This window comes from Physeter macrocephalus, chromosome 8, assembly GCF_002837175.3.
Source record: "Physeter macrocephalus isolate SW-GA chromosome 8, ASM283717v5, whole genome shotgun sequence".
In the NCBI taxonomy this organism is placed as follows: Eukaryota; Metazoa; Chordata; class Mammalia; order Artiodactyla; family Physeteridae; genus Physeter; species Physeter macrocephalus.
The window spans coordinates 60,017,624-60,042,602 of NC_041221.1; the positions used below are offsets into that span (position 1 = coordinate 60,017,624).

Genomic DNA, 24,979 nt, shown 5'->3' on the forward strand with positions numbered 1-24,979 from the left:
AGGTAACTATCACATTAATATGTAAAAAACAGGAAATGTCTTGTTAATAAATCCCTAGCAAAAATTTTATTAACGGTGAATGGTAAATCACCTTGCAATTGCTAGTGGTCCACAGACTAGGAAAGATGAGAGCAATATTCACTTTATTGTGGTGGTCTGGAGCTGGATCTGCAATATCACCAAGGTATTCCTGTATTAGCTGTGTTGCATTGGGCAAATTACTTATCACTCTCTGCGCTGGTTCCTTGTCTGTACTTGGGGGATATAGGTTGATGTAAAGATCCAAATGAAATAATGTATGCAAAGTTATGATCCTTAGCAATGAAGGGAAATATAAGTGGTAAAAGAACAACAAAAAAAATCATTTTAGAAGAAAGAGTTGCTTGAAAATTTTTTAAAGTTGGGCACAACTTGGTGAATACCTCTGATTTGGTTAGTAAAATATTGGCCGAGGAAGACTCTACCCCAAACAAGCAACTTTACCTAGAAACAAAAGGATAGTTGCTCTATTTAAAGAGGTGGTAGTGGGCAGTACATTACTTTTTCGTAGCTAAGCAGAGATTGTTAAATCAACTTGGATGGAAAGGCCCAACATTAGAAGATTCTGTGTGCGTATATATAACTGCAAGTGTTGGGGGAATAGTGGGTTTTATACAGGGGTGTTTTGTTTTGTTTTGATTTATTGCTTTGACCTCTTAGCTATCCACCTGGTGATCTCTTAGGGCCTGAGCTTTTATTAGTGTGGTAATCTTTTGAATAATTCATAAATATTCTAATTCTCCCCTTTCCTGACACAAACGGAAGGCTTGCATTTCTCTATCCCCTTTGAAGTTAGGCATGTCCATATGACTTAATTTGGCAAATAAAATGTGAGAGGAAGTAATGAGACTCACCTCTGATTTTCTCTATTTTGGTGACCAAGGAAGTACAAGTTGAAATGGAATCTACATCAGCCAACTCTGCCAGTTGGAAATGGGACATGCATCGAGAATGAGAAAAAAAATTGTGTTAGCCAATGAGATTTTGGGGTTTATTACTGAAGCAGAGACTAAGCTATCCCAGCTAGTCTAGGCAGTGAAGGGCCAGGTATCTACTTGTGGATGGACATGGATTCAGAAGTAGCTAGGTGACACAACTGAACAGCCTAACTGATACTTACAAAGAATGATTCTTCAAAGATAAAAATAGCCCACAAAAAAAAAAAAAGGGAAGAAAGAAAGAAAGAAAAAAGAAAAGAAACCCTTCAGAATCTATGTCCTGAGAGCTCTTCCATTTGCACCAGGATTTGCTCTGCCTCTAGCTACTGTCTAGCTTGGGAGGTTGATCCATAGGCTTTCCCTTTTATAATCCCTGATTCAGATAACTATCATTAGCAAAATGAGACTGTGGACTAGTAACTTCTTCCATTATCACTTCTTATATCTCTCTACCTTGCCAACTCCCTATCTCCCTACTTCCTTCCCTTCCTTCTTTCCTAAAAACAAAATTAGCTGAATGAGTGGCTAAGTATGTTCTAGGTATTGTACACATTTCTAGAAGTGCAAAGCCAAATAACTGTGATTTGGCCTCAGAGGAGCTTCTATTTAGTTAATGGCACAGTCTGACCTCCCTAAATAAATAATACTAACATAAAATGGTAATGTTATACTTGAGATATTTGCTGAATAACATACAGGCTTGGAAATAACATGGAGTGACTATGATCTTACATGGCTAAACCTTGAACTTTCAATCAATCCAAACAATACACAAACATCTTAGTAAGGAGATCTGCAGTTAGTAGTAGTCTTTCAAAGTTTGCTATGTCATAAGTATGGGAATGTCTTGTGTAGGCAGAGACCTTTATTTTGAAACAGAAAAAAGAATGATTAAATACGTAGAGTATTTGAGGAATGTATGAGGAATGTCTATTTTATTCTGTTAGGGCAGGATGTAGATCTTTCCAACTCATATGATCTTCTCAGTATCAGAACAATCAATCATATCTGAAAGTGACAATAGGTGGAAATAATCAAATAACAAAGAAGATACATAAACATTGTTAAGTGATTTGGGCTCTAGCCAGGAGTTAACAATGTTAGAAAATACTTTGCAGATGATTATACACTTAAAAGCCATAAACACTGAGTGATTAAAGAAATTTACTATTTTAATTTTAATTAAGTTTTGTTAGTCCAAAGTAGAATTGCGATAAATGTAAAAAACATGTATGGAATGTGCTTTCTTTTTTATTCAGCAAAGCAGACATTTTTTAAAAACATAAAATCATTCAAAAAACCCAGCAAACATGCCACAAAGCAAACCAAACACAGCTAAGTTTCCCTGATGATAACGTGTCGTGACTTTTTATTTTGGCGTGTAGAGGTCATCGAAACTCACAGACTTACAATATATGCACAAAGGTTCTAAGTGCTTATTTGGAACAAAGAATTTTGAGCTGTAAAACCATGAATGGCTTACAGAATGCAATTTACTAAATTAGTCTTTGTTCTTACAAAGTAATCTTATCCTTTAACAGTTGAAAATATATATAATCTATATTTTTACAATCAGTGACCCACAGTCACTGATTAATTTTCATCATTGGTGGAAATGGCAGAGTTTTCACTCTCTTCAGCTGGTGGGCTGTGTCCCCGCTGGCTTGGAATAGCAGGAAGCACTCGGCTTGTCCATAGAGGTTCTCCAGATAGAACTGGGAGGAAAGAATAGAATGAAAAACTTTCAAGGTTTGCATCTCTCAGAGTCTCACAAGGAATGATGGCAGGAGAACTGTGTTATTTCTGAAGGAATGGAGGCCCTTCTGAGAAGCTTTTCTTGGGGAGAGCTAAACCGCAGGAGAAAGCCGTATCTATCTATTCAGGCTTTACCACATCTAGTCAGGGGTGCCAAATATGCACAAATACAAGGCGGGGCCAAGTTTGATCAAAACATGATCAGGCTGTTCGTGCCTAGCACAGCCTTCTTTTCCTTGGGTGGCATAGCCCTTGATGGCCAGGTCAGCACAAGGCTCTAAATAAGCCCCAAGACGTTTGTACTGTGCTTTTATGCAAAAGTCAAAAGGTTCTCAGGTTTCTTTTAGGAAAAGCACTGTACCTTTCCACTTCTTTTTCATAGACCTACAGTTGATCAAAGATCTTTATCTTCCAGTCTCCTTAAATTTAATTGTGCAAAGCAAAGCCCCTGGGTTCTGCCAAAGAAAATCCCGTTACTTTGGCTTCCCCAAGCCACACCAGGATTCAAGGCTGAGTGATTCTTCCCTTAATTAGATGTCTTTGTGACTACATTTCTGCTTAAAGACAAGGTCAGACTTGTATTTCATTCAATGATTGAATTCACACCATCCAAAACTCTCCCTTTAGACAAATTAGTAAGGGCAAAGGAAATAATCTGTCAAGGCAGAGATCTTGGTTTGTGCTACTAACTCTGTGTGTGACCTTGGACAAATCTCTGCCTCTCCCTTTCCTTATCTGAAAGAAGACAGAGTTGTACTAAGACCGCAGGGTTCTTTGTTTTTACCTAAAGGGTTCTAGAACTCTTGCTTTGTCCCATCTGAACTGTAGCCTGGGGCAGAAAAGATATATTGGATATTTACTCGTGCAAACAGCTGCAAAGGGTTTTATGTACATTATCTCATTTAATCCTCTCAACAGTCTTATCAGGTTGCACTACTCTTATAAGCTAAGTGAAGAAACTGAAGTACAGAAAGGTTAAGGAACTTGTCTTAAATAGGGCAGCTTCTAAATCATCTAACCTCTGCAATTAAGAAGATGTGGGGGGAGAGAGGGGGAGAGAGAGAGAGAGAGAGACAGAGAGACAGAGAGACAGAGAGAGAGAGAGTGTGTGTGTGTGTGTGTGTGTGTGTGCACACAAGTGCTTGAGTATATGTTATAAAAGAGTGGGTTGGGGTAGGAAGAACAGGAAGGAAGGAAATTAAAATCCAATGAGTAGAGGCTTCCCTGTCGGTGCAGTGGTTGAGAGTCCGCCTGCCAATGCAGGGGACATGGGTTCAAGCCCTGGTCCGGGAGGATCCCACATGCTGCGGAGCAACTGGGCCCGTGCGCCACAGCTGCTGAGCCTGCGCTCTAGAGCCCGTGAGCCACAACTACTGAGCTCACATGCCACAACTACTGAAGCCCGCGTGCCTAGAGCCCGTGCTCCTCAACAAGAGAAGCCACTGCAATGAGAAGCCCGCGCACCGCAATGAAGAGTAGCCCGCGCACCGCAATGAAGAGTAGCCCCTGCTCACTGCAACCAGAGAAAAAGCCCGAGCGCAGCAACGAAGACCCAACACAGCCAAAAAAAAAAAAAAAAAATCCAATAAGTATTACCTGTTTCATGTGACAGCTGACTCGGTATCCTGTAATTTTGCTTCTGGCTCTGCTACTTACTACCTAAATAATGGGCAAATTATGTGACCTCTCTGAACTCAGTTTTCTCATCTCTACTGCCTCAGAGTACAGATATAAGGATTTACAAACTCCAAATTTCTAGGCATGAGGCTCAGGAATCCCCTTTATAACAAGCACCCCAGATAATACTTAGGCACAGGCAAACCTGATCACTTGGTGAATAGAATATATTAACAGTTTATAATGTGAGAAGTTTTGCATAAAATAACGCTAAAAGTAAAACTGATGAACAGCATCTACTTGATTATTCCTTTCTGCTTAGGAATGCATAGCCCGTGAGTGCAGAGGTAAGACACATTTCTATCTGTCCAACATAGTAAGGAAAACAATGTCAGGAAGCCAGTCTTAAGAGAAGAATTTTTAAAGCATTAAAGACATTAAATAGTACATAGCAAAATAAACTTCTGTTATTGTTTTTATAGTCCAAACACAAAAATTCCTCAAGGGGGGGAGTATATTTTTAAACAAGCATTACCATGTTGGATGAAGCTTTAAAGACTGTCTCTATTTTATTTTCCTGTAATTTACAGGGTTTGGCGCCTGATGTTCTCTTGAAAAAAATGAAAGTAAACCAAAATAACATTTAGTCCAGTCTAGACGTGTTAACAGTGTTAACCTTTGCAAAGGAAGCTCAGGAAGATTCAAAATACTTACATTTTTGGTCTGGTAGGGGAGCCAGGTTGTTCCGGGTGAAAGGAAGATCCCAGATTTTAGGTCTGTTTGGGGAGAGATGCTGAAAATTTTGTCCTGGGGACAAACATATTTGCATCAATCATATGAGACTCAACCAAGTGCAAATTATAAAATCTAATGGATAAAAGAATCATAAAAGTTGTTATAGATCATGAAATTTATGATGTTAACAACAACAACAACAACAAAATACTAATAGCTATACCATATTCAGTTTCTATCACATGCCAGTCACCGTTTAAATGAAAGGAAAAGGTATCAGAAATCATTGCTTGAGTAAACTATTTAAATAAAATTTTATAAACAAGCACAGTTGCCCATGTACTCTACAAAACTTAAAAGTTTGAAAAATAACATAGGGTGTTAGTGTATCACATATTGGTCAATCTGGGTTGAATGAGTGGGTGATGAGTAGGATATATTCTTCTAGAGCTGTGTTTCTTAGTCCTGGCTGCACAGAGAAATTATCTGAGGAGTTTAAAAAAAGATGCTACTCTGGCTAAACACCACACTAAATAAATGAGTATCTCTGGGGCTGGGATAGGATGCCAGATTTTTGTCAGCTCCCAGGTGATTCTGATGTGAATCCAGGATTGAGACTCACCGATCTAGAAGATGGGAGCTGAGTGAAAGCACTTGGGAGATCTGGATGATCTAATTTAGATGACCAGTAGTTATGCTGGAGCTATGCATAACAGCTCTTAAATTTTCAGGAATTTTGTGAGCTGGTTGACATCATACTTGGTGGCTTGACATCAGCCATGGTGGGAGTATTTACATCAGGGAAATCAGCAAGTACTGATTTTTCTCTGAAGAGCCACCTATTAAACATTTATTAGCACATGACTGATTATAAGAGATGGATGCTCCAAACACCTGAAAATAGAAGGGACTACACAAAAGTTAAGTTAACAAGTTGACCAAATGGTATAATAAGTAGGAGTTTGGGCTCTGGGGTCAGACAGGATTAGGCTTAATTCCCAACTTGGGCAAGTAATGTTCTGTCTCTAAATCTCAATTTCCTCATATGTAAAATGCTGAAAATAATTTTATCTGTCTTTTTCAGTTGTCATAAAGATTAGGAGAACAAAGGTAAAGCATTTAGCTTATAGAGTAAACAATAAACATTAGCAATTATTACAGTGTTATTCTGTGGCATGTTTAACATGATCTCCTGGACAGTGGGGCATGTATTCATTTGATCTTTTATTTAGTAGTCTAGTAGGAACCAGAATCACTACAGCAACACTCATAGGGTTTAAGTCTTCCATTTGGGTAAAGCGGTCCTTAGAATAGGGGAAAAAAGGCATTAGCCATGACCCACCTCCCACCTGCTTCGGTGAGTCCAGTGGTAGATTTGTAGGGGCAGTCATCTGAGCAGTGTCATTTGATGAATATTAAGCAAAATGTCTAGTCTTCTTGGTGGACATTTTGCCATTATATTTTTATTCCTTTGAACTTTGAAGGTTAAATAACCTCACAAGCCATTATTTAAAAAGAAAACATTCCTAAGTAGAATTACAATAAAACCCATATCAGCTCATACCTGATTATTCATCCATGAACACTTGAGCAGAAATTTGCAAAACTAAAAATGAGATAATGATAATTATGGATAATGCATATTGAGCACTTACTATTGTCAAGGACTGGACTAACTGCTGTAGGCATAATCTCATTTAATCCTAACAATCACCTTCCCTTGTGAGATAGATACTATTATCATCCCCATTTTACAAATGAGGACACTGTGGCTTGGAAAAGTTCTAAATTGTCTGCAAGATCACATGATGGGAAATGTCACCCAGGCTCTGGACCTAAAATCCACACTATCCTGCCTCCTTAGGGGCCAAAGCAATATTGATAGGATGGGAGAAGTGGCAGAGAAGGACTTCAGCAGTGATTTGGGAGGAGGTGGGAGGAGAGTTAAACTTTTTTCCACACTGGCATTTTGCTCAGTTTTGAAGGACAAGGCAGAATGTGCATAGTCCAAAGTTCTCTTATCTGTGCTGTAGGCACCTTCAGGGAGTGTCCAGCCTGTGGGGACAGGGTTGAGGACCACTGTCTTAGGATAAAAAGGCAGGAAACGTTTTCATCGTTAAATGAGGAAACAGAAGTGAATGAAGATTAAGAATAATTCAGCACTCATCTATTGCAAACTCACTGTATTCCAGAGCCTAGAGTACAAACAGAAGGCAAGGTGCTCAGGAGCGGCTGATGGGAAGAGGGACAGGTAAAGTTGTACTTTTGAAGGCCATGAGTAGTGCTGTGAGGGTATCAAAGAAGAAAGAAGGGTCCAGAGAGGTCAATGTGTCTTGAATCCCACAGACCTCGCTTGAACATCTGCTCTGCTACTTCCTAGCTGGCTCCGTGACCTTAGGTCGGTGGGCTAACCACTCTACTCCTCAATTTCTTCATCTCTAAAATGGGGATAAAAATTCCTCTCCCGCAGTGCTGTTGAAGGGGAAGTATGTGGTTCACTGCCCCAGAGGAGGCTTAACAAGGCAGAGATATTCTTTTATGATGGATAGTAAAAATGGGTCACACCTCCTACAGCAGTAAGGGTAACTTCTACATAGGAGGCAAGTTTGGGGCTGGTTCTTAAAAGATTGTAGGAATCTGTCAAGCACACAGTGGATGGAAAGTAAAAATAACATGGGCAAAGATGTCATAGAGTAAAAAGGTATGTAGTTGTATAGGAACTAAGAGATATTCAAGGAACTGTTCAAGGGGATGAGGGTGAGAGGAGAGGATTTGAGACGGGAGGTGCAGAAGTTGAGAATGGGAAGTGAGGCCAGGCCATGTTGGGAGGACTTTGTTTGCCAGCTAAAGAATCTGGCCTTCGTCGTGTTAAGATGCAAAGCTTCTGATGGGTTTAAACAGAGGTGGTCACGGCATCAGACCTACCTACTATCAGACCTGAGGAGGAGAGTGCGTTGTTGCTGGGATACTCTAGAAAATACTGGAGAAGAAAGTTCTCTCTTGAGGGAGAAAGGAAGCAAACACTTTCTTAGCTTCCTTGTGAAAGCTTGCAAATAACCAGGCTGGTAGCAAACACCACAGAGCTTTCTGTTCAATTTTCTCTGAAAGCTGCTCTCAATGAATTAAGCTGATGTGCTCCAAATTCCCTCATTAAGTTAAGTGCCTCATCCCGCATCTCTCTCCATCTAGCCCACTGACAGGTCTCAATAAATGTTAAGCAATAATCATTACAGCTAAATGTTCAGGGCTGCTGATGTAAGCACAGGACATTAGCTGCCAGGAATTCACACGGTAGCAATCACTGCTAGCCCATATTATTTCTACTAAATCCAGGGTGGGAAAAGAGAAAATCCAAAGTAAAGGGACCATCCAAGTTCAAGCCAGTGGTGCTGTGGTATGATTTATAGTATCCAACTGCTTTACTACTTTAGGTTTCAAATCAAGTATGGGAGCTCAGTGTAGAAATCTACTGAGTTTCAACCTGCCTAGACTAACAACTTAAACCCCTTAAGTGAACCTCCCCAACTGTACTCTGGAAGCTTCAGTAGTTCTAAAAACAACACCTCAAGCTGGGTTAAAAATATCCACAAAAATAAAATCTATAAGGCAGAGAGAAATCTTTTTATTTTGGGGAGTACAGTGTAATTTCTAAGAAAATCACATTGTAGGTAATTTGGTAAGCATACTAACAAACTGGACTTTGAGACTTAAAGAGAGAAATATGTACATTGCCATGGGATAGCTTCCTATTTAGGAGGTCTTGGTTCAAGTTCTGAATATGTCCTTAGTGACATATTCAGAACAATTAGTTGTAAGACTGAGCAGATTCTAGGCCATGTAAATTACAACTGGAAAGGGCCTCATGAAACAAAATGGTCCCAGACTCTGTATCCAGAGGGTAGGAAAACTGTAGCCGAGAGAGATGACATGTCTTGCCCTATCAATCAGGGCTCAGTCAGGAAAACAGAGACTTCTTTAGGCCTTTGAAACAGAGGGAATTTCATACAGAAAGGTGGTGATACTGGTTGGTGGAAAAGGTGAGAAGCCAGAGGACAGGGTAGAGGACAATCCAGAGATTAACCACAGCAGGAAGATGCAACCACTTCTAGGCTGGAGTGATAAGGGGAAGAGTTGGTATTACCAAGGCTCAGAAGCTAGTGGGAGCCAGAACCACAGAGTGAGGGGCTTTGTGGAGGAAGTGGGAGGAATTGGAAGCCCTGCTGGAGAATCCATAGGAAGCAGAGGGACACTGTGTAGAACTACACTTGTTTTCCTCTTTCTCCTGCTCTTATTCTTTTGCCAGTGCCTCTTGGTAATTGGCCAAAAGTACCTGGAAGCAGCTGCAAGGGAGCCTGGGAAGTGTAGTTTCCTGAGATACAAAGTAGAGCTGGAGGGAAGAGACTAGATCTGAGAGCAAAAAGGCAGCTGACTAGCACATTTACTTAAATGTCATCATCTTTTAAACAAAGGTCATCTGTACCTTGTCTCTAAGGCATAGTGCTTAGCATAGGGCCTGGCACATAGTTTAAAAAAATAAAACCCACAAATGTGTATGTGTGTATAGTACTATGCTCAATCACTGTTCTAAGTATTTTATATGTATCAATTTGTTTAACCTTAACAGCAACTCACAGCCCTACACGTTAGGTACTTCCTCCCATTTTTTTTTTTTTTTTTTTTCTGTACGCGGGCCTCTCACTGCTGTGGCCTCTCCCACTGCGGAGCACAGGCTCTGGATGCGCAGGCTCAGCGGCCATGGCTCACGGGCCCAGCCGCTCTGCAGCATGTGGGATCTTCCCGGACCGGGGCACGAACCTGCGTCCCCTGCATCGGCAGGCAGACTCCCAACCACTGCACCACCAGGGAAGCCCCCTCCCATTTTTGACATGAAGAAACAACAGCTCAGAGAGATTCAGTAACAGCAAGTAAATGAGAGAGTCAGAATTTGAACCCAGATAGTGTGACTTTAGAATCCCTCTCTTGGGGCAATTCCCTGGCAGTCCAGTGGTTAGGAGCTGGCTCTTTCACCGCCGTGGTCCCAGGTTTGATTCCTGGTCAGGGAACTAAATCCCATAAGCCGTGTGGTGCAGCCAAAAAAAAAAAAGAATCCCTTTCTTAACCACTGGATGTGCTGCCTCTTCATAAATCAGGATAATAGACATTTATCCTTTAAAGACATTATCCATTAAAGAATGAGTGAAAGAACTAAGGTTCTTTCCTTTTAAAACTCTTATGATTTTGTATCTAAACATGAGAAGAAAATCAATTTAAAGTGAGTTGTATAATCAGTTTAGCAAATCCATGTACCTTAAAGTTCATTTATAGGCTGAAGATTCTTGGGAGTTTATCTTGTCATGACTCAGTTACCTAGAATGGCTCCTAGTTATTATCAGCATTCAAAAACATTGGTTGAAAAAAATAAATGCTTTGGTACAGGCATGGCTAATTATTTGACATTCCCTTGGAGAATTCTGCTTCTCCTTTTTTGCTTTTCTGCCCCATAGGACTTTTCAAGTTACTTCATTGGAAAAGTGAAACAAATCCTCAAACCAATTTATTGAATTTTCTTTTATTTTAAATAATATAGAAGGTTTTAGATGGCACATGTGACAGAATCTACTAGTTCTCTATCCAATATCTATTCTCTTTTTCCTCCTAGAAACAAAAATCCAATTTTGGAGGGACGGTCATGTGCTCAGTTAAAAGGATCCAATTCCCAGTCTCCCGTGCAGATAGTCATGATCATGTGACTAAAGTTCTGGCCAACGAAATGGAAGCAGACTGTGGAATTTATGGGAGATAACTTATTAATGGGAGTTAATTCAGCTGGCGGACATCCATTTCCGCCCCCCCCCACTCCTTCCTTCCCCCTGCTCTGTCAGACATTATGAAATGTGAAATGATCCAAAGGATGAAAGGCATAGGTTAAGTTGTAGAGCATACAGATGGAAGGAGCCTGGGTCTCTGGTGATCATGGATTCACCAAGCACCTGGGAACCATCACCTTCGACTACTTTCATATGAGAGCAATAAACTTCTATGCTGTTTAAGCCACTGTTACTTTGGATTTCTGTTACAGGCAGATGAACCCAATCCTAACTGATATAGAAAAGACAGCCCAAGGCTGTCCTGGGAACAGAAAAAGAACAAGACTTACACAAATTTCAAAAAATTTTCAAAAAGAAGATATTAGCCAAGACAGGACTAACTCCAGAAAGCAGGCTGAGTCAAGGCCCTGGAGGCCACCAAAGTGTCAAAGACAGCAGATCAATATCTTTTCTTCCTCACCCTTCTGCAGAACACAAGGAAAAACTACCCACGCTTCAGTGCTTAGTGGAGGAAGTAAAATCTTGAGGGAAGTTTTTCTCAGGAAATAGCCTTCATGTGTTTATTCCTATCTATCCTGTGCTTAAAAACATATAAATATGTATGAGGGAAGCCATACCCTACCTCACGGGTTTCAGACATCAGACACATGAAGATGAGTGAGGAGAGCCAGACTCATGCTGCATATTAAACGGGAAGGAATATCCCTTATTTCCAAAGATATACTGTACTCCTCTACTTCTTAAAATACACATAGCCCTCTTGGGCTTTCATTTTTCTACTTCTGAAAGAAATATGGGTTCAAGCAATATATCATTTTTCCTCTTAACCCTACGATAAGAAAAACAACAACAGAAACTTGTTGATAAAGAACAACTGACACTCCACGGAGAGATACTGGAGAGTGGTGCAGACTGGGTTGAACTGGGGACAGTGATGTCCAAGTGATGTCTATGGGGATAGTGGTTACTCAGATCCAGGCAATTATTGCCAAGTGAAATTTGGGTTCAGTGTTGCCAGACTTTTCAATTTCTCAAGAGAAGCTAGAGTTTTAAATTTTTATGTAAAACTTCATGATTTTTAAATATTAGTAATTAATTCACTTGATTACTGAATTAGTAATGAACTGATTTTGGAAGCTGTTTTGCAGCCTCTGCTTTAGAACAATAGTTCTTAGTCTCTGGTATACATCAGGATCACCTGGGGGCCATTAAAAAAATAAATAAGAATTTTAGTGTGATACATTTGTTTAACACAAATGTTAAATGGGAAAATAGGTACGTATATACTGCTTGCATGTGTATAAAAATATAGATTCTTTAGTGTGATACACTTATTTACAATGTATATATACATATATATTTAAATATGTATAAAATATCTCTGGAAGGTAAACAAAAAATTAGTAACATAGCTTTGGATGAGGGGCACTCGGTAGCTGGGGCAGGAGGCAGGAGGGAGCATTGCCATGTAACCCTTTGGTGTGTATGGAGACCTAAGCCACACATGTGTGAATGTGTTCTCTTTCTACACGTATACATAGAAGGCATGGCCATTTTCCCTTTTGCCTCACCAAGATCTTGGTTCAGTAGTCCTGGAGTGGTCATTGAACACATGATTTAAAAACAAACAATCACACAAACAAATCAACCCCTCATAGGTGATACTGCCAAGTATCCCTGCTTAAGAATACTTGCTAGTGGAAACAGTAATATTCCTGCTCTAATCTGCCAGTCACCACACATATCTGCTGTGATGAGATAAGATGAGAAGGCACATACTTTTACTTGATGATTGCTCTCAAGGTGGAAAAGCAGACTGTTTCCATAGCCTGGAAATCCTGAATCCAGTAGACTCAAGGGAAAAAGGTAGCCTAATCACCCATTTCCATTCTGACCCTGTCCTCTAGGCTACCTACTGTCACTCCAGTTCCTAACCCAGGACTGCATGACACATTTCTTGCATAGAATCTGTCAGAAATGAGAAAGAAGGAAGCAGGGACATTACCTGATGAAGGATTATGTAGATGAGGAAGATGTGGCGGCCATGACACCTCCTGGTGACTGGATCTGCTGGTAAGCAACCTGTCTAGCAGCTTATCAGAAGAAGACACAGTCCAAGCTTTATAGAACACCTGGTTATCTAGCAATACCTGGCAGCCAGTTCTGTTATTCAATAAATCCTGCTCACTCCGGCTTTTCTGAGACTGCTGGGCAGCATGATGAGTACCAGAGCTCAGGCCAGCATGGGAAGTGGCCCCCTGGGAGGATGTCAGGAAGTTATGGCCTAGGGTGATGGGTGGGAGACTCTGCGTTCTGATTGGTGGAAGCCCTTTATGGGCCAGAGGCTTCTTTTCTGGCAAGTGATATTTTGAATTCTCCGAGGTCCTCTTCTTAAAGTCAACCATAGCCACCTGATCACCAGGCTGTTCTTGGCAGTTGGTATCCATGTTGCTGTCAAAGGTGGTGATGATGTCATCAACTTCCGAGGTGGGCTCCCCGCTGTGCCAGTCCCTGCTGTGATCTTTCTGATAGGCCCTCTGCTCTTCTTTTTTGTTCCTGCAGAAGATTTGATTGAGCATGCTGAATCGTCCCTCCTTCTTCTGGGGTCTACTCTTCTGGGAAGGAAGGGGTCGAGTAGGCTCTGTTCTATGGGAATATAAAATAGCAAGGATGCTATGTGAGGGCAGGAAGTGGAGACACCAGCAGTAACCACACAATAGACCTCCCTCTATTCCATCCAGCTGAGCAGGTTGTCTGAGATCATCCAAAGACACTCGAAGCCCTCTCAAGTCAAAGGTGATGTGCAAGAGCTACTCACAATCTCCTTGGCCATCCCCTTCCTTGCCATGGTCAGTTCTCTGTCCAGTTAGAACATTTCTTAGTTAGATTTCACCTGCTCCCTCAGGAACTATCCTTTCAAAATTTGTTTTCTCCCAGGGATCAAGTAAGCTGAAAATACCTCAAAGTATTACTGTTCTCACTTCTTAAGGACAGTCAGTAGGAGTGCAAGCTTTAAGTCAAAGAGATGAAGGCCAAATGTGGAGTTCAGGCTTCAACTAGCAGCAGCAGGGTGGAGGCTGCAGATGTGCAGGGAGTGTGATTTTAGGCTTTCTCCGAAAGGGATCCCGGGAGATCTGGGCAGAGCTCTGATAGTATCCACCTTAGGAAGCCTGCCCATTTTATGCTGTTTGTGTGTTGTTTCTTGTTGAGCTTTTACTAAATTTCCTATTGAAAAAGTGTACTAAAGGAAGCCGAGGAGAGAAGCTTTTGTCTGGGCTTCAGCTGCAGAAGAGGAAGCATGTATGCCAGAGGTTGGGCGTGCCAGCAGAAGAAAATGAGCAATGCCCAATGAGCAGGCAATTTCTAAAGGAAAAAACGGTCAGCAGCTGTCTGGCTGGCTCTTGTGTGGAGAGTTTCCCTGAGGCACTATTCTGTTTTTGTTCCTTGGAAAATTCTGTGTTGTTCTCTTCTGAGGCCACAATTGATTTAATGCTTTCTGTGGTATGAGTTAATGATGAAACCTGACTGTGTTCATGCCCTAAAAGCCAGATTGCAACATTATTCTTTGGAGTGAGATATTATAATATGTAATTTGAAAAAATCACCCCTCATTTTGGCTGCATATAATGAATGGTTTTTGTTTTTGTTTTTTTTCTGCAGGTCACACAGTGTACAATTGAATCTTTATTCCTGTGATATATTTTTATCCTCCTTTCACCTTCCAATAGGCTTTTTGAAATATTAAACACAACTTCTGGACTCCTGATACTACCAGAGAGAACCCCAGGAGATCTCTAGCATTCTTTCAAGTTTCCCCATACAGAATATGCCCCTGTGCTAACTGATGCTACTTCAGCATCTTCTACAAACAATCTCCTCCTCCTCTTAAGGTTGTGATTTTGGCCAGTGGGTCTCAAAGTATGGTCCACTGAACCTGGAGGTGAGGACCCTGACAGTCTTCAGAAGTTTCATGAGGTTTAACCTATATTCATAATAATATCAAGATGTTGTTTTTTTCACTGGTCTGCTTTTTACACCAAGGGTGCAAGCGAGCAAGTGGGTGAAACTGTGGGCTCCTTGGCACAAATCAAGGTAGTAACAACAATAGACGTTCATTAAGAAAACTGCCATTAAACTTAATAATGTCCAGTAAATGTTATTAATTTTACTAAATATTGATCCTTGAGATACGTTTTTTCAATAAAATAGGAAGTACTCATAAACAATTCTACTATATACTGAAGTACGATGGTTGTTTTGAGGTAAAACATTTGTGCTGTTGTTTGAGTTGCTAGCTGAACTAGACACTTTTTTCATGAAACATGATTTTTATGGCTTAGAGACAAGCTGTGGTTATTTGGAGTTGGGCATTTGATTTCTCAAAAATGAACAAAGTGAGCCTGTCATTTCAAGGTAAACAATTGACATTAATTGTTGCCAATGACAAAAATCTAGTTTTCAAGCAAAAATTAGAATTTTGGAAAATTTGTATGCACACTGTGAGCTTGACAGCTTCCTGATACATAGAGGCCTTTCTGATGAGAACAGTGGTGATATTAACAAATGTGATTTTTTTTCTGGTATTGTATAATGAAATGTACTATTTGGAAGATCTTCATAACTAAGTAAACCAATATTTTCCAAATGACCAATGCAAGATATTATAAAATCATGCATAGATGTAAGACACATTTAAAGTGCGAGATATACGAATGGATTTTAATGTAACAGAATTCAAAAACTTCACTCATATGGTGACAGAGTCCACATTGCCACTAAGCTTTAGAAAACTACTACTTGTCAAGTTTTGGTGTAGTATCAAAGGAAAAGTATCCACAGTTATCTGAAAAGGCTCTTGAAATACTCCTCCCTTTTTCACCTACATATCTATGTGAGGCCAGATTGTTTTCATACACTTCAGTCAAAACAACCATATTGCAATGGATTGAATGCAGAAGCAGATGTGGGAATGCAGCTGTATTCTATTAAGCTTCTATAAAGATATCAAAGAGATTCAAAGAGCAAAGGAGAACAAAACTGCTCTTCTCATTACATTTTTTTGGTTTGTTTTGAAGAATGGGTTATTTTTAACTAAAAACATGGTATTAATGTTAACTTGTAAATGTAATGGGTTATTACTTTAAATTAATAACAAAATATTTTTTCAAAAGTTCCTCAGTTTTAACTTCTAATGTCATAAATATTGATAGGTGTAACTCACATAAACAAAAGCTCTTTAGGGTCCTCCATAATTTTTGAGAGTGTAAAAGGGTCCTGAGAACAAAAAGTTGGAGAAACGCTGATTTAAGCAAAAGAGCAATTAAGGGTATATGGCATACTCTAGGGCCTGCGTGCCAGAACTACTGAGCCCGCGTGCTGCAACTACTGAAGCCCGCGCGCCTAGAACCCATGCTCCGCAACAAGAGAAGCCACCGCAGTGAGAAGCCCGTGCACCACAACAAAGAGTAGCCCCTGCTCGCTGCAACTACAGAAAGCCTACGCGCAGCAACGAAGACTCAATGCAGCCAGAAATAAATAAATAAATAAATAAATAAATAGTATATGGTATAAAAAGACGAGGAAAGGGAGAAAGAGGAAAGAAGAGATTAGAGTTCAGTGAATATTAGGCTGATGGATTCAGGCTTACTACTATCATTTTGCTCCACAGCATCAAGGACATGTCATTACGTGTTAGATAATGGCAAGCACGGTTATTAAGTTATTGCTGGTTTTCTGCTAGTTTTGGCAGTTTAAACAGTTTCATCCAATTTTATAAATCTTTGAGAGGAAGAAAAAATGAGTGCCTCCTGGTGCGCTCACCTGCTCTCTTGGGAGAGTAGCTTGACACAGGCCGTGTGGCTGCAGTACAGGGCATAGGCCAGGGGTGTGCTCTCACTGATGTCTCGCAGGTTGCTGTCTATGCCCAGCTCCAGCAGTGACTGCACACAGTCTGCCTTTCCTGCAGCTGCAGCCCAGTGCAGAGGTGTCCTGGGGGACCACAGGGGAACAGCATAAGTGTCTGAGCACATGAATAGTACAGGTTACTTAGCTGGCAACAGCTCCTGCTTGAAGTTGGGATGTGGCAGGAAAGACTTGTTGCAATTTACAGTGTGGAAATGGTATGTATTAAATGGGGCTTCAGGATGATGGTGTATGTGTGTAAGGGCCTCTCCTCTAATTCTGATATTCTGTGGCCTTCCACCTGCTTTGGTCTTTCTGAGAATTTCCTAGAAGAGGAAGTAGTGGGTCAAAGGGTATGAACAATCATAAGGCTCTTTATACATAGTGCCAAACTGCCTTCCAAAAAAACTGGCTCAATCTCTCCTCCTACCAGCTGTGTCCCTACTCCTTCCCAATATTGTATTATCACCATCTTTAAAGATCCTTGCCAACTTGGTAGGCAAAATGGTACTTCAGTGTCGTTTTCTTCTGCATTTCTTTAATTAATAGTGGGGAAGAACTTTTGAAATATATGTATATTTGCCATTTGAGTTTCTTCATTGAAATGATTCTTAATGCCCTATGCCCATTTTTCCATTAGATTACTAGTTTTTCTTACTAATTTATATGGGCTTTTAAAATATTTAAGGTATCAGGCTTCCCTGGTGGCGCAGTGGTTGAGAGTCCGCCTGCTAATGCAGGGGATGCCGGTTCGTGCCCTGGTCCGGGAAGATCCCACATGCCGGGGAGCGGCTAGGCCCGTGAGCCATGGCTGCTGAGCCTGCGCGTCCGAAGCCTGTGCTCCGCAACGGGAGAGGCAACAACAGTGAGAGGCCCGCGTACCGCAAGAAAAAAAAAAATTTAAAGTACCTTTTTTTTCTAGGTTATGTTATGAAAACATTTTCTCTAATTTGTTACTTAGCTTTTAATTTTTTAGTGATTTTCCATTAAAAAATTTAAGGAATAATCACATTTATTTACCTCTTCATTTTTGGTTTGTTTCATGATTTTATGTTTTAGAAAGTCCTTCATCAGCCAGAAGGTGGATGAATATTCATCAGTATTTAAACCTTGTTAAATGGCAAAACTACTATTTTCTTAGGGAAGAAAAAAAAAAAAAGCCAGAGACCGGGAGAAAATATTTGCAAACTGCACATTCAACAAAGAATTTGTATTCAGAATATGTAAAGTATTCCAAAACAGAATAAAAAAATATGCACGGGGCTTCCCTGGTGGCGCAGTGGTTGAGAGTCCGCCTGCCGATGCAGGCGACGCAGGTTCGTGCCCCGGTCTGGGAAGATCCCACATGCCGCGGAGCGGCTGGACCCGTGAGCCACGGCCGCTGAGCCTGCGCGTCCGAAGCCTGTGCTCCGCAACGGGAGACGCCACAGCAGTGAGAGGCCAGTGTACCGCAAAAAAAAAAAAAGGACGCCAATTGAATTAGCAAAAGATCTGAACACTTTATCAAAGAAGATGCATAAATGGTAAATAAGCACATGAAAACGTGCTCAATAACATCTGTCATTAGAGAAATGCAAATTAAAACACAATGGGATACAACTACATATTTATTTAAATGGCTAAAATTAAGAAAAAATAAAAAGAATGTATATATGTGTGTGTGTGCGTATAACTGAGTCACTTTGCTGTACAGCAGAGATTGGTACAACATTGTAAATCAACTATACTTCAATTAAAAAAAAAATTTGAAAAAAACAAACCCCAAACCTGGCAATACCAAAGGCTGATGAAGATTCAGGGCAACCTGAACTTTTATACATTTTTGATGGGAATACAAAATGGAAACAGTCACACCAGAAAATAGTTTGTCAGTCCCTTCTAAAGTTAAACATACTTACCATATGACCAAGCAATCTCACTTCTAGATATATAGCTAAAGAAATGAAAATTTATGTTCACACAAAAACTTATACACAAATGTTTATAGCAGCGTTATTCATAATTGCCCCAAACTGTAAACAACCCAATGTCCTTCAATGGGTGAATGGACAAACAAACTATAGTTCATCCACAAAATTGAATCCTCTTCAGCAATAAAAAGAACAGCCTACTGATATATGGAACATAGATGAATCTCAAGTCATTCTACCAAGTGAAATAAATCAATCTCAAAAGATTACATACTGTATATTTCCATTTATATAACATTCTGGAAAAGGCAAAACCCAAGAGACAGAACTAATCAGTGGTTGCCAGAGCTTAGAGATGGGGGAGGCCTTGACTACAAAAGGACAACCTGAATTGATGTTGGAGGTGACAGAATTGTCTTGAATCTTGCTTGTGGTGGTTACATGAATCTATGCATGTGTTAAAATTCACAGAACTATACATCAAAAAAAAAAGGAAATTTACTGAATGTAAATAAAAAGGAAACCAATATTTTCTTCTAGATTTATTTGGATTAAAAGAAAAAACTGCACGTGTGTCTGGATGTGTATTTTGCTATGTGTGGTGAGGTGTGGAGCCAATCTGACCATTTTTCCAGTTACATAGCCAACTTTTCTCAACACCATTTATTAGTGCAGTGGGATCATATTTTGAGATCCTGACCTATATACGTACTTTTCTACCCTTCCTCTTTCCTCATTTAAGGATATGGTTGATTGTATGCTCAACCTCAGGGGAGGGATATAGCAGGGTGGATAAGAGAAATAGTCAGTGTCTTTCTGTTTCCAAAAGCCAAGCCCAGAACTGAGAGCAGATTTGGAGCAAATGAGTTCCCCAGCTGTAGAAATAACTATCAAGGCAGATGGGACAAGAAGGTGATAAGAGCATAAAGGACCACTGGACCCAAGAGCAGAGGGGACCCGAACCTTGCTTCCTTGGCAGAGATGCTGGACAATGGGTGGCGGGGATGTCTGTGTGGTGTGCCCGGGCAGTGGGACCTGGGAGGCTAAGGAGGGGCCCAGTGAAAGAGGACACGCCTGCGAATGGGGTTTCCCGTGAAGAGAGTGGCTACTCTTCCTGTCAGTCACTCTGGGAAAGGATCAGTCCTGAGGCAGGAAAGGAGGGCATGGAAGGCCTCTTCTTGGCTTTACTCTGGGGCTCGACCGCTGGCAGAAGGCCACCCCTGGGAGAGCCAAGAGGTCTCTCAGACATGGAGGCAGCCTGCGGGCCAGGCATCTGTGAAGGGGCTTGGGCCTTAGTATTCGGAGAGTAGCCATGTCCACAGTGCGACCACAGTCCCCATGGTAAATCGTGTCCTCTGTCAATCAAGCATCCTTTTCCTCATGTTATGATATGGGCAGAAATTTGAGAACCCTTAATAGGACCATATATTTTTTCAACACAGTCATCAATCACACTATTTGAACATGTAGCGGATATGATTCATTCCATTCTGTGTGAGTGAGGTCTCCAAACAAAATTTATTATGAAACAAGATGAGGCACCAGCCATATTATGCCTTACTGCTTAGAGAATATATTGCCCATAAATTCAGTAGATGGAGGGCTGGATATCAATGTAGTCAGGTTTACCAACACGTGACAATTCTCTCTGGAGCACTGTGAAATACTCCTTCATAACAATTGCTAAGAGTGACTGTTTTAATTCTTCTGGCCATCAACATGGAAGAAGAGGTCCAGAAGGACACAGGGAAAAAAATTATTTTGCAGAGAAACAGGAGAAGCATAGATAACTTCTAACTAATACACATAGAGCCTTTGTGGGCAATATGTAGCATCCAATTTCAAGTTATCTAAGCTGTAGTTCCTTTCTTATCTCTAAGCTTCAGGACAGTCCTACCAACATAGCAGACTAGACTCAGCTATCACAGTGAGGAGCTGGAGAATCAGGGCCCATGATTCAGAATAAATTCATCAGAGACAAGCAGTGGACGATGAGGTGGTTTCTGAAGGGCAGGAGATGATGGGTACAAGAATGCAGTGTTGGCTGGAGTGTCAGAAGCCAAGGAACGATTTATGGAACATGCAAACATTCTCTAGATAATTCCCAGATATGTGTAGGGAGGAGAGTTTGATAAAAGAGTCTCCCTCCTGAAAATAAATGACTTGGGTACTAAAGGAAAGTATGACCTCATAGACTGATGAAATTTGGGACATTTAAGCTACATAAGCTATTTATGAGTTATGTGTTCTGTGCCATCAATCTTAGGCTAGTACCACCGTGTTTTAAATGTCATAGATTTATGATGTGTTTTAATATCGAGGACTAGTTTTGCCATATTTTCCCTCATCCTCGTTTTTTTTTTTTTTTTTTAAATCATTGCCTTATTTTTCTTCTCTTTCCTCAAAAACTTTGTCTCCACTGGAGGAAAAAAAAAAGAAGGAAAGCGAAGTCACAATTGTTGCAAATGCGTTAAGTACTTAAACCTATGAAAATTTTGAAAAATTCTATACTAATACAAGCTTACAGTTTCAATGTGAAGGCACAGCTACACAATGCAGGATGCAGAAACTGAAACAAAATGAAGAGCAGGATTTGATTAGTGCATGCAACACATGAGCTGAACTTTGGAGCAGGAACTAGACCTTTCTTGAGATTTTACTTCACTTTGAACCCTTGTAGGACCCAATCTTTTGCATTTTCTTTCTGCCCTTGGTTATTCTTTCTTCCCTGAGGCTGGGGGAACTAAATTTTCTCTGCTAAGCATGTGATAATGCAAAGTGGGAAATATTCTATTCAGAGCTGGTTCTACAAGTATTTTGAAGTAGGCAAACCTTTTTCTAGCCCTCTTTTCCTAGATGTGTTCTTTTCTTCTCTTTGTGGATCATTCACCTTTTCTCCTCATGTAACTAAGTCCTATTACTTTCTTACCTGCTCAAGTTCAACATCTGCTCTTAGGAAAAGGTCTACTTTCAATGATTTATACCTTAATTTTAATTAAAGTCATCATATTAACCATCTCCAGCTTCTGAGATTTATGTGGAACCCAAGATTTCTTTCCCCGTGTTATAAGGATTTCAGGTATCAGGAAGTAGGAAGTGCTTCTTGGGGCATCTAAAATCATGATAAGTAGATGGCTAGATTTGCACTTCAATAGAAAAAGGTAAGCAAAACTATACGTAGCGTACAAGCCTTATACTCATTTTCTATAGTCTTATTTGTTGTTATATTATTCTTATATTTCCATTGAGTCTATCTATGCCTAACTGAAAGAAAGGCTAGATACACATTGTAATTGAAAAGTTCTGATAGTTGATTATGGATGAAGGGCATGTAGGTAAAAAGCTCTGTTTAGAAGTCAAGGGTACAAGTTTTCATTTAGTTGCTAAATACCTCTGAGGCAAGTCTCTTTACCTTCCTAGACTCAGCTTCCTTTTCTATGCAACTACATCTTTAATGACTGAGAAACCCAAAACAGAACCCTGATAAGGTCACATCTAGTTCTGAAAACAAAGCCTCTATTATGCTCTTCTCTGGATAACAAGAGCTTGTTGACTTTATGACATAATCCAGAAACGAAGGAAAAGAATTAAGACTTACTGTTAAGAACAAAAAGCGCCTATAGCAGGAAGCTGATATACAGAAGGCCTTCTGAGAACACTGAGAACGGTTAGCAAAAAGTGGAAAGTCTGACAATACTGTACAGTCATGGCGTTTCTCTTCATAACAATGATTTTTCCTGCCCTGACTAAAATAGAGCAGCTTTTATTGTCACAAGCACATGTATAAATATTACTGGCAGTAAGGATATAGTCATATAGGATAACTCCTTAAACATCTTCTTTATTTTGAGATTAAAATTTGGAAAAGATGACTGGTAGTTCCCCACATTTCTGAGTTGCCATGGATACCTGTCGTCCACATCCAGAGCCTGCAGGTTGCACTCAGGGAATCTTGCCAGCTCGTTGATGATGTCACTGAAACCTGCTGCTGCGGCGATGTGCAAACACGTCTTCCCACTCTCATCGTCGTAGTTGATTATGGACGGACCCTGGTGATGGCTCAGGATGATGGAACACAGAATTCTATTTCCACTCTGGAAAACAGAGTCAAAGAAAGCTCATTATGTACAATCCAGTGCTCTTCCCTATCTATGCAAATTCAAATTAAGATAAAAATTCAAAGCAAAAAAATTCAAAACAACAACAACAAAAAATTCATTTTATCAAACCCACAAACAAATTTCCACTTGTCTCAAGTCACTGCAGGGATTTTTGTCTCCTGTAAGAGCTAAATTGTCTTCCATAATCAGTGAACTAAGGAGGACTTAAATACAGGTGTAATTGACTGACATCAGAGCTAGCACAATGGGTGGGCCACCTAGATGACTTCCTCATTAAATATATTCGTTTTGTTTCCCCCACTTGCTGTAGAGGTTAACCCCTGAGAAGTTGGCAGAGTTAATTTTGATGTTAACAAAATGACTATGATGAGTACTGACTAGTGACATAATGATGATCAGAATGATCTGGTGATGGTCAAATTGCTATAAATTGCATGTAATTTAATTGTCAAAAATCCTTTGTGAAAAGAAGTGGGTCATAATTTAGTAGCTAATCGATAAAAAGAAATAAAAACAAGTATGAAAAGGAAAGAACTTTAGGCAACCATCTAAACTGGGTCCCTCTTTCTGTGTAGGTGTATAATAAGTTTTTATCTTATCATATATATATATATTTTTTTGGCTCTGTGGGTCTTCATTGCTGCGCATGGGCTTTCTCTAGTTTCGGCGAGCAGGGGCTACTCTTCATTGCGGTGCGTGGGCTTCTCATTGCGGTGGCTTCTCTTGTTGCAGAGCATGGGCTCCAGGGCGCACAGGCTTCAGTAGTTGTGGCGCACGGGCTTAGCTGCTCTGTGGCATGTGGGACCTTCCAGGGCCAGGGATCGAACCCATGTCCCCTGCATTGGCAGGTGGATTCTCAACCACTGCACCACCAGGGAAGCCCTTATCTTACCTTTGAAGGGAGGCTATTCTATACTCCTTTTAGTAACCTGTCCCAGCCTTAAAAGTCACCAGCTCTTTCTTGAGAGTGTCCTACATCTCTTCAGATTGAACAAATGAGTAAGTAAATGCTGTGCATGTTACCTTTCATTGGACTGAAAAAATACAAAAAACACTGCATAAGCATTTGCAATTTTAGATGACAATAAATCCTCAATGGCCAGTAAATTCTAGTTTTATCTTACACAGTGGAAAGTCTTATCTTTCAGATTTCTCCTGATATCTGTATAAAGATTATAAAACAGTCCAAATAATTCATCAGCATTTTAATTTTCTCAATGAATCCATAGAGACACTGCATCTCCACGCAGCAGGTCTTATGGGAAGAAAGGAGGTCTCTAGGAGGCATGAGGAGCAGGTTAAAGAAACGGCAGAGACTCGCTCTAGTTCTGGGGGCCAGGAGCCAGGTCACGTGCCAGGCTCAGGGTCCTGGGCAGAAAGAGTGTTGAACTTTTTTTTTTTTTTTTTAGCATCTTTATTGGAGTATAATTGCTTTACAATGGTGTGTTAGTTTCTGCTTTATAACAAAGTGAATCAGCTGAGAGTGTTGAACTTTTTTAAAGCTGCAATTCTAATACATTCCAAGTGCTATTCGACAGCCACCTCCTAATAAATTTTCCCATGTAACATTTCTTTTGGCATTCCTCCCACTTTGTTATCCCAGTTTATCTGACCCCAGGGTTGTCTTTTAGATCCTCTGAGTCAGTTTGCACAATTCTGTGGAACAGCACCCTTTCATTTTTGCTTTTCCTCTTCCTTTCCCTCCCCTCTCCCTGTTTGCACTGAGGACTCTCCGGATATCCCGTTACTCAGCGTGGCTTCACAGGGAACCATTACACAGTGAACCCTCGAGTGTGCTCCCACTGTTTCAGGGGACCGCAGCTGATACAAGTTCTGCAACCTCTTGCAGGACCAAAGGCTCAGGGCACTCAAAGCTCTCAACTTTGAGCCCCAGAAAGAGTGCTGAGTGGGTTTTAAATGTTACAACCAGGGCCAGCTACATAATTTATGGGGCCCAGGGAAAATGTGGAGACCCCTGCTCACATGGCAGAGGAATAATGTATTCCCTTCTTCCATGGTGTCTCTCTGGACCTGTCATTGCGATTTTTATTTGCTATTTAGTGTCACACTCCCTTGGGCTGGGCATTCTCACGGTGAGTGCAAACCCTCACAGGTGCCTAGGGCCCCATCTTGCA

At 40.5% G+C, this 24,979-nt stretch overlaps 1 protein-coding gene across 1 annotated transcript in view; it reads right to left on the bottom strand.

Annotated features, from left to right (window-relative positions):
- Positions 1–2,294: 2,294 nt before the first annotated feature.
- ANKRD55 (ankyrin repeat domain 55) overlaps positions 2,295–24,979 on the bottom strand; it is a 95,168-nt gene continuing 72,483 nt past the window's right edge. The window contains exons 7-11 of the mRNA XM_007112809.3: positions 22,633–22,817; positions 16,733–16,900; positions 12,918–13,558; positions 5,064–5,156; positions 2,295–2,692 (exon numbers count right to left, since the gene is read on the bottom strand). Coding sequence (XP_007112871.2) covers positions 2,571–2,692; positions 5,064–5,156; positions 12,918–13,558; positions 16,733–16,900; positions 22,633–22,817 — 1,209 coding nt within the window. The 3' untranslated portion in view covers positions 2,295–2,570. The remainder of the gene's footprint in view (positions 2,693–5,063; positions 5,157–12,917; positions 13,559–16,732; positions 16,901–22,632; positions 22,818–24,979) is intronic.